Source organism: Nerophis ophidion, linkage group LG01, assembly GCF_033978795.1.
Source record: "Nerophis ophidion isolate RoL-2023_Sa linkage group LG01, RoL_Noph_v1.0, whole genome shotgun sequence".
In the NCBI taxonomy this organism is placed as follows: domain Eukaryota; kingdom Metazoa; phylum Chordata; class Actinopteri; order Syngnathiformes; family Syngnathidae; genus Nerophis; species Nerophis ophidion.
In genome coordinates this window covers 6267294-6276601 of record NC_084611.1, presented here as the reverse complement: position 1 = coordinate 6276601, position 9308 = coordinate 6267294, and the positions used below count along the sequence as shown (strand labels likewise).

Here is a 9308-nt window from a genome sequence, read left to right as displayed (position 1 = left end):
ATGTTCAGAGGGGGTACATCACTGAAAAAAAGGTTGAGAACCCCTGCACTAAAAGACAAGAACAATATTGTCGACTTTTGTTTAATTTCTGTCTCAAAAATTTGTTTGCGATAAGGAGCACTTCAATTATGAGTCAGAAATGTAAGAAAAGATGAAAAGGGTCGCTAGTTATTTATAAGGTATTTTATTTTTTAAAGCGCAGTTGTTGATCGGAAGTTGCAAACTTCTGGCGCATGCGCAAGACCATCGAACGCGGGAAAGTCCAAGATGGCGGACTAAGCGGCGTGGCTTTCCGGGGAAGTTTCACATTTAGGATCTTATAGATTCAAAAATAGCATCAAATACTTCAACTTTTCACATTTTCTTAAGCCCATTAAACGGACTTTGAGTGTGGAGCGACGGCGTGTTACCTGAAGTGAAGATTGAAGACGTGATAGAAGATGGACGACTACTGCTACGCTAAGTTGGCGACGTCATGTCAAAGAGAAAGTGAAAGAGAATCAACGGAGAACAAACTGAAAAGCGGAGATGAAGGTGAGTGTGTTGCGTTCCCTCATTTGAAAGCTGTTTGTCTTCCAAGCCCTAAAAACAGAAATTATCCGACTTTGTTGAACAATGTAAACAAAGAACCTCGATCCAAAATGGCGGAAATGTTTTGATGTTTATTTATTGATATTATTATTGTTTTGCTGCCTTTTTCATTTAATTTGTTTCTATTGTTTACTCTTAATGTTGTACAAAACCCACGACCAGTGAAGTTGTTGTGTACATCGTAAATGAAAACAGAATTCAATGATTTGCAAATCCTTTTCAACTTGTATTCAATTGAATGGACTGCAAAGACAAGATATTTGACGTTCGAACTGAGAAATTTAATTTTTCTGCAAATAATCATGAAGTTAGAATTCAATGGCTGCAGCACATTGAGAAAAAGTTATCACGGGGACATTTTTTTACCAGTGTGTTACATGGCCTTTCCTTTTAACAACACTCAGTAAACGTTTGGGAACTGAGGAGACACATTTTTGAAGCTTTTCTGGTGGAATTCTTTCCTATTCTTGCTTGATGTACAGTTAAAGTTGTTCAACAGTCCGAGGTCTCTTTTGTGGTATTTTAGGCTTCATAATGCGCCACACATGTTCAATAGGAGACAGGTCTGGACTACAGACAGGCCAGTCTAGTACCCGGACTCTTTTATTATGAAGCATGCTGTTGGTCCAGTGGCCATGGATGAAGCGCTGGCTGTCCAGAGTCGAGACCCGGGGTGGACCGCTCACCTGAGCATAGGTTGGGGACGTCTCTGCGCTGCTGACCTGTCTTCGCCTGGGATGGTCTCCTGCTGGCCCCACTATGGACTGGACTCTCACTATTACGTTAGATCCACTATGGGCTGGATTCTCACACTATTATTTGAGATCCACTATAGACTGGACTCTCACAATATTATGCTAGATCCACTATGGACTGGACTCTCACACTGTTATGTTAGATCCACTATGGACTGGACTTTCACAATATTATGTCAGATCCACTATGGACTGGACTCTCACACTGTTAACTCGACCCACTATGGACTGGCCTCTCACAATATTATGTTAGATCCACTATGGACTGGACTTTTACACTGTTAACTCGATCCACTATGGACTGGTCTCTCACAATATTATGTTAGATCCACTATGGACTGGACTCTCACCATTATGTTAGATCCACTATGGACTGGACTTTCACACTGTTAACTCGATCCACTATGGACTGGCCTCACACAATATTATGTTAGATCCACTATGGACTGGACTCTCACTATTATGTTAGATCCACTATGGACTGTCCTCTCACAATATTATGTTAGATCCACTATGGACTGTCCTCTCACAATATTATGTTAGATCCACTATGGACTGTCCTCTCACAATATTATGTTAGATCCACTATGGACTGGACTCTCACCATTATGTTAGATCCACTATGGACTGGACTTTCACACTGTTAACTCGATCCACTATGGACTGGCCTCACACAATATTATGTTAGATCCACTATGGACTGGACTCTCACTATTATGTTAGATCCACTATGGACTGTCCTCTCACAATATTATGTTAGATCCACTATGGACTGTCCTCTCACAATATTATGTTAGATCCACTATGGACTGTCCTCTCACAATATTATGTTAGATCCACTATGGACTGGACTCTCACCATTATGTTGGATCCACTATGGACTGGACTTTCACACTGTTAACTCGATCCACTATGGACTGGCCTCACACAATATTATGTTAGATCCACTATGGACTGGACTCTCACTATTATGTTAGATCCACTATGGACTGTCCTCTCACAATATTATGTTAGATCCACTATGGACTGTCCTCTCACAATATTATGTTAGATCCACTATGGACTGTCCTCTCACAATATTATGTTAGATCCACTATGGACTGGACTCTCACTATTATGTTAGATCCACTATGGACTGGACTTTCACACTGTTAACTCGATCCACTATGGACTGGCCTCTCACAATATTATGTTAGATCCACTATGGACTGGACTCTCACCATTATGTTAGATCCACTATGGACTGGACTTTCACACTGTTAACTCGATCCACTATGGACTGGCCTCACACAATATTATGTTAGATCCACTATGGACTGGACTCTCACTATTATGTTAGATCCACTATGGACTGTCCTCTCACAATATTATGTTAGATCCACTATGGACTGTCCTCTCACAATATTATGTTAGATCCACTATGGACTGGACTCTCACCATTATGTTGGATCCACTATGGACTGGACTTTCACACTGTTAACTCGATCCACTATGGACTGGCCTCACACAATATTATGTTAGATCCACTATGGACTGGACTCTCACTATTATGTTAGATCCACTATGGACTGTCCTCTCACAATATTATGTTAGATCCACTATGGACTGTCCTCTCACAATATTATGTTAGATCCACTATGGACTGTCCTCTCACAATATTATGTTAGATCCACTATGGACTGTCCTCTCACAATATTATGTTAGATCCACTATGGACTGGACTCTCACTATTATGTTAGATCCACTATGGACTGTCCTCTCAAAATATTATGTTAGATCAGGGGTCCCAAACGTGTTATTTTGCGGGCCGCACTTTGATAAGACAATTTAATGTATGTGCGAGAGTCCAGTCCGTAGTGGATCTAACATAATAGTCAGAGTCCAGTCCATAGTGGATTTAACATAATAGTGTGAGTCCAGTCCATAGTGGCTCTAACACAGGGGTCTCAAACTCAATTTACCTGGGGGCCACTGGATGCACAAACTGGGTGAGACTGGGCCGCTAGAAAAGATTTCTTTAAAAATCTAACATGCACTTTTTAATGAATTCACCTTCTATGAATGGTTTTCCTACCCTATCATTGCTAGGGTAGGAACAATTCCGGGAGTCTCCTGAATTTCAGTGCACCTACCAACAATCTACCGGTGCAAACATTTTCCCGAATTTGTCCCAATTTTCACCCGGCCGACATTATTAAAGGCTGCCGTGACTGCACTGCCTTTAACGTCCTCTACAACAGTGGTTCTCAACCTTTTTTCAGATATATGGTCGTAATTATTTTAACTGCACTGCGCATAATAAATGCAACATTAATAATATTGCTACTATGGATAATTTTATCAAAAACTCCTTAAAACAGCCCACTACCTATAATATGGGCTTTCTAAACATAAGATCATTGTCTCCCAAAACATTATTAGTTAATGAGGTCATTAGAGACAACAATCTTAACGTCATCGGTCTCAGCGAAACCTGGCTTAAACCAGACGACTTTTTTGCGCTAAATGAGGCATCTCCTCCTAACTATACGAATGCGCATATTGCCCGTCCCCTTAAAAGGGGTGGGGGGGTCGCACTAATATACAACGAATACTTTAACCTTAGTCCTAACTTAAATAATAAATATAAATTGTTTGAGGTGCTTTCTATGAGGTCTGTCACACCGCTGCCTCTATGCCTGGCTGTTATCTACCGCCCCACCAGGGCCCTATTCGGACTTTATCAGTGAATTCTCAGAGTTTGTTGCTGAGCTAGTGACGCACGCCAATAATATAATTATAATGGGGGACTTTAATATCCATATGAATACCCCATCGGACCCACCGTGCGTGGCGCTCCAGACTATAATTGAGAGCTGTGGCCTTACACAAATAATAAATGAACCGACGCATCGCAGCGGTAATACGATAGACCTAGTGCTTGTCAGGGGTATCACCGTTTCCAAAGTTATGATACTCCCGTATACTAAAGTAATGTCCGATTATTACCTTATAAAATTCGAAGTTCAGACTCATGTTCAGCAAGCTAATAATAATAATAATAACTGCTATAGCAGCTGCAATATTAATACGGCCACAACGACGACTCTTGCTGACCTACTGCCCTCGGTAATGGCACCATTCCCAAAGTATGTGGGCTCTGTTGATAACCTTACTAACAACTTTAACAACGTCCTGCGCGAAACCATTGATACTGACATTTTTAACTGGATACTTCGCCCGAAATTTAAAATTGCAATTTAGTAAACTAAAAAGGCCGTATTGGCATGTGTTGCAATGTTAATATTTCATCATTGATGTATAAACTATCATACTGCGTTGTCGGTAATAGTGGCTTTCAGTGGGCCTTTAAGACGAGACTTAAAGGGGAACGTTATCACAATTTCAGAAGGGTTAAAACCGATAAAAATCAGTTCCCAGTGGCTTATTTTATTTTTCAAAGTTTTTTTCAAAACTTTACCCATCCTGGAATATCCCGAAAAAAGGCTTTAAAGTGCCTGATTTTCGCCATCTGTAAATCCACCTGTCCATTTTCCTGTGACTTCACATAGTGACGCCAATACAAACAAACATGGCGGATAGCACAGCAAGATATAGCAACATTACCTCGGATTCAGACTCGGATTTTAGCGGCTTAAGCGATTCAACAGATTACGCATGTATTGAAACAGATGGTTGGAGTGTGGAGGCAGATAGCGAAAACGAAATTGAAGAAGAAACTGAAGCTATTGACCGAATAGCTATTCAAGCTATTTGGCGATCGCCTTCTAACCAACGATTGCATCTTTTGACCACTGGAGCAACTTAAATCCGTCGATTGGTATGTGTTTGTTTGGTGGGTGGAGGGAAAGGCTGGATGCAAATATACCTACAAATGTACATACAGCTAGCCTAAATAGCATGTTAGCATCGATTAACTGGCAGTCATGCCGTGACCAAATACGTCTGATTAGCACATATGTCAATAATATCAACAAAACTCACCTCTGATTTTGTTGACTTTATCGTTGGAAATGCATCTGCTTTGAGTGTCGCAGGATATCCACACATCTCTGTCGTAGCATCGCTATCGTTGGTAAAATGTGCAGAACAAACAAGGGACTTTCGCATCTTTTGACACTGGTGCAACTTGATTCCTTGGATTGGTATGTGTTTGTTTGGCATTAAATGTGGGTGGAGGGAAAGGCTGGATGCAAATATAGCTACAAATGAGGCATAACGATGCAATATGTACATACAGCTAGCCTAAATAGCATGTTAGCATCGATTAGCACGTAAGTCAAATTGAATCCGTCGCTGTTCGTGTTGTTACACCCTCGACAACACACCGACGAGGCATGATGTCTCCAAGGTACGGAAAACAGTCGAAAAAACTGAAAATAACAGAGCTGATTTCACTTAGTGTGTGTAATGTGTTTGAGAAAATGGAGGATTGCTTCCTGTTGTGACGTCACGGGTGAAAGTCATCGCTCCGATAGCGAACAATTGAAAGGCGTTTTAATGGCCAAATTCACCCTTTTAGAGTTCGGCAATCGGTTAAAAAAATACATGGTCTTTTTTCTGCACCATCAAGGTATATATTGACGCTAACATAGGTCTGGTGATAATGTTCCCCTTTAAAACACTCCACTGTGGGAGCAGTTTGAATATGGAGTGGCAGAGTATTCCAGAGCTCAGGGCCGACCACAGAGAAGGCCCCGCCTCCCCTAGTTTTAAGTCTGGTCTTGGGCACCACGAGCTAGAGCTGGCTCTCGGACCTCAGAGCGCACGCAGGATTAGGTTTTAAAATCAATTCTAAAATGAACAGGGACCCAGTGCAAACTCTCATAGATCAGGCTATGTTTTTATGTTTTGGTTTCCTGCGCCAAGAGTTGGGCCTCCACTCTGAGCGCCTTTTGTTTGTACCCCTTTTGTAGCTTTTGAGTTACGATTAAATCATGTTTTTACCTGCACGCCACGTCCAGTCAAGTTTGTTTGCATCCCGGGAAAACAAATCTTTGCAGGAAGCTGCAAAGTAATCCACGTTCCGACACAGTTCCCTTTTTAAGTCCAGTCTACATAAGTCAGTTTGGGGACATTTTCAATTGTGATCATCATTTGCTTAAATCTTATGTTCGTCAAAGCAACTTTGTTTTACCTTTTTTTTATGGTCAATAAACCTGTGGACAAGAATGACGGTTTCAGAATATTTGATCAAGGACAATTGCTTGGGTTATTCATACATATCGAGGGCGGTATATTAAGAAGTGTGTGTGTGTGTGTGTGTGTGTGTGTTCCTCAGACGTCCAGCAGCTGATTGGTCGTCCAGAAGAACTTCCCCCTCAGTTAGTAGAGAGTTTCACTTTGAAGCAGGAGATTCCACAACCACCCTGCATTAAAAAGGAAGAGGAGGAACTCTGCATCACTCAGGAGGGAGAGTGTCTTCTAGGACCACAGGAAGCTGGTCTCACCAGGTTCCCACTGACTGTTGTCTTTGTGAAGACTGAAGATGATGAAGAGAAACCACAAGTAGACAACCTCTTAGCTCCACTATCAGATAGTGAGGCTGAAGACGAGGTTGAAGAACCTTTGAGCATCAAAACCAACTCTGAAGGTGATGTGAAGACACACACTGACAACAAACATTGTTCCAAAAAGAAGTTGACACATTTGAGCTGCTCAGTTAGTGCTAAAAGCTTTACTAAAAAGAGCCATCAAAACACACACAGGAGAAGAAATATTTCATTGATGAGTGGCCACATTTTTTTGGCTAATGCGGCCCCCCGAGTCAAACAAGTTAAAGGGGAACATTATCACAATTTCAAATGGGTTAAAAACAATACAAATCAGTTCCCAGTGGCATGTTGTATTTTTGGAAATTTTTTTCAAAATTTTACCGGTCTCCGAATATCCCTAAATAAAGCTTTAAAGTGCCTTATTTTCACTATCTTCGAGACCACTATCCATTTCCCTGTGACGTCACACAGTGCTGCCAATGTAAACAAACAATAGCGAAAAGCACAGCAAGATATAGCGACATTAGCTCGGATTCAAACTCGGATTTCAGCGACTTAAGCGATTCAACAGATTACGCATGTATTGAAACAGATGGTTGGAGTATGAAAATATTGTAGAAGAAACTGAAGCTATTGAGCGAATAGCTATTGACGCTATTCATAGCCATAGCATGGCCGAATAGCTGCGTTAGCATCGCCGGTAAAATGTGCGGACCAAACGATCAGGACTTTCGCATCTTTTGACACTGGAGCAACTGAAATCCCTCGATTGGTAAGTGTTTTTTTCGCATTAAATGTGGGTGGAAGGAAACGTAATATAGTTGCAAATGCATCTACAGGTTATCCATACATCTCTGTGCCATGTCTGCTTTAGCACCGCCGGTAAATAGCATGTTAGCATCGATCAGCGTAGCATGTTAGCATCGATTAGCTGGCAGTCAACATCAACAAAACTCACCTTTGTGATTTCTGTGACTTTATCGTTACAAATGCATCTGCAGGTTATCCATACATCTCTGTGCCATGTCTGCTTTAGCACTGCCGGTAAATAGCATGTTAGCGTCGATTAGCGTAGCATGTTAGCATCGATTAACTGGCAGTCACGCCGCGACCAAATATGTCTGATTAGCAAATAAGTCAACATCAACAAAACTCACCTTTGTGATTTCGTTGAATTTATCATTGCAAATGCATCTGCAGGTTATCCATACATCTCTGTGTCATGTCTGCTTTAGCACTGCCGGTAAATAGCATGTTAGCGTCGATTAGCGTAGCATGTTAGCATCGATTAACTGGCAGTCACGCCGCGACCAAATATGTCTGATTAGCAAATAAGTCAACATCAACAAAACTCACCTTTGTGATTTCGTTGAATTTATCATTGCAAATGCATCTGCAGGTTATCCATACATCTCTGTGTCATGTCTGCCATTGGCGCTAAAATGTGGAGACACTCTGGCACATTCGATGGGGGTCTGGCGGCAGACACTTTGGCATCTTGGGGCCAGTGGTGCAACTTGAATCCCTCCCTGTTAGTGTTGTTACACCCTCCGACAACACACCGACGAGGCATGATGTCTCCAAGGTTCCAAAAAATAGTCGAAAAAATGGAAAATAACAGAGCTGAGACCCAATGTTTACAATGGGTTGAAAATGAAAATGGCGGCTGTGTTACCTCGGCGACGTCACGTTCTGACGTCATCCCCTCCAGAGCGATAAACAGAAAGGCGTTTAATTCGCCAAAATTCACCCATTTAGAGTTCGGATATCGGTTAAAAAAATATATGGTCTTTTTTCTGCACCATCAAGGTATATATTGACGCTTACATAGGTCTGCTGATAATGTTCCCCTTTAAGACACCCCTGAGCTAACTATACCAAATACTATTAAAATGGGAGCCATTACCTCCCTTCTTGGCACTCAGCATCAAAGGTTGGAATTGGGGGTTAAATCACCAAAAATGAACCCCGGACACGGCCAGCGCTGCTGCTCACTGCTCCCCTCACCTCCCAGGGGGTGATCAAGGATGATGGGTCAAATGCAGAGGAAAATTTCGCCACACCTAGTGTGTGTATGTGTGACAATCATGGGTACTTTTAAGTTGAACTTTAAACAGACTCAATAACTCTGTGGTCATGTTTTGGTGAATTTAACGATGAAATTATGAAACTGAAACAATACAAAAAGAATGGCATTACAAGTTAAAAATACTAACACAAACGCAAATGTTTGCGACACTGGCTTGATTACAGTGCGATAGCACATACAAATATGCATGAAAGCACACCTATAGACGTTACAAATGGGACGGTTCAGCAAGTATAAACCGATTTAATTACAAACCCCATTTCCGTATGAGTTGGGGAATTGTGTTAGATGTAAATATAAACGGAATACAATGATTTGCAAATCCTTTTCAACCCATATTCCATTGAATGCACCATGAAGACAAGATATTTGATGTTC

At 41.4% G+C, this 9308-nt stretch overlaps 1 protein-coding gene across 3 annotated transcripts in view; it reads left to right on the top strand.

Annotated features, from left to right (window-relative positions):
- Nucleotides 1-243: 243 nt before the first annotated feature.
- Nucleotides 244-9308, top strand: part of LOC133549561 (zinc finger protein 260-like) — a 30600-nt gene continuing 21535 nt past the window's right edge. For all 3 annotated transcript variants that reach the window (XM_061895104.1, XM_061895097.1, XM_061895088.1), the window contains exons 1-2: nucleotides 244-534; nucleotides 6628-6939. In XM_061895104.1, the coding sequence (XP_061751088.1) occupies nucleotides 441-534; nucleotides 6628-6939 (406 nt within the window). In that variant the 5' untranslated portion in view covers nucleotides 244-440. The remainder of the gene's footprint in view (nucleotides 535-6627; nucleotides 6940-9308) is intronic.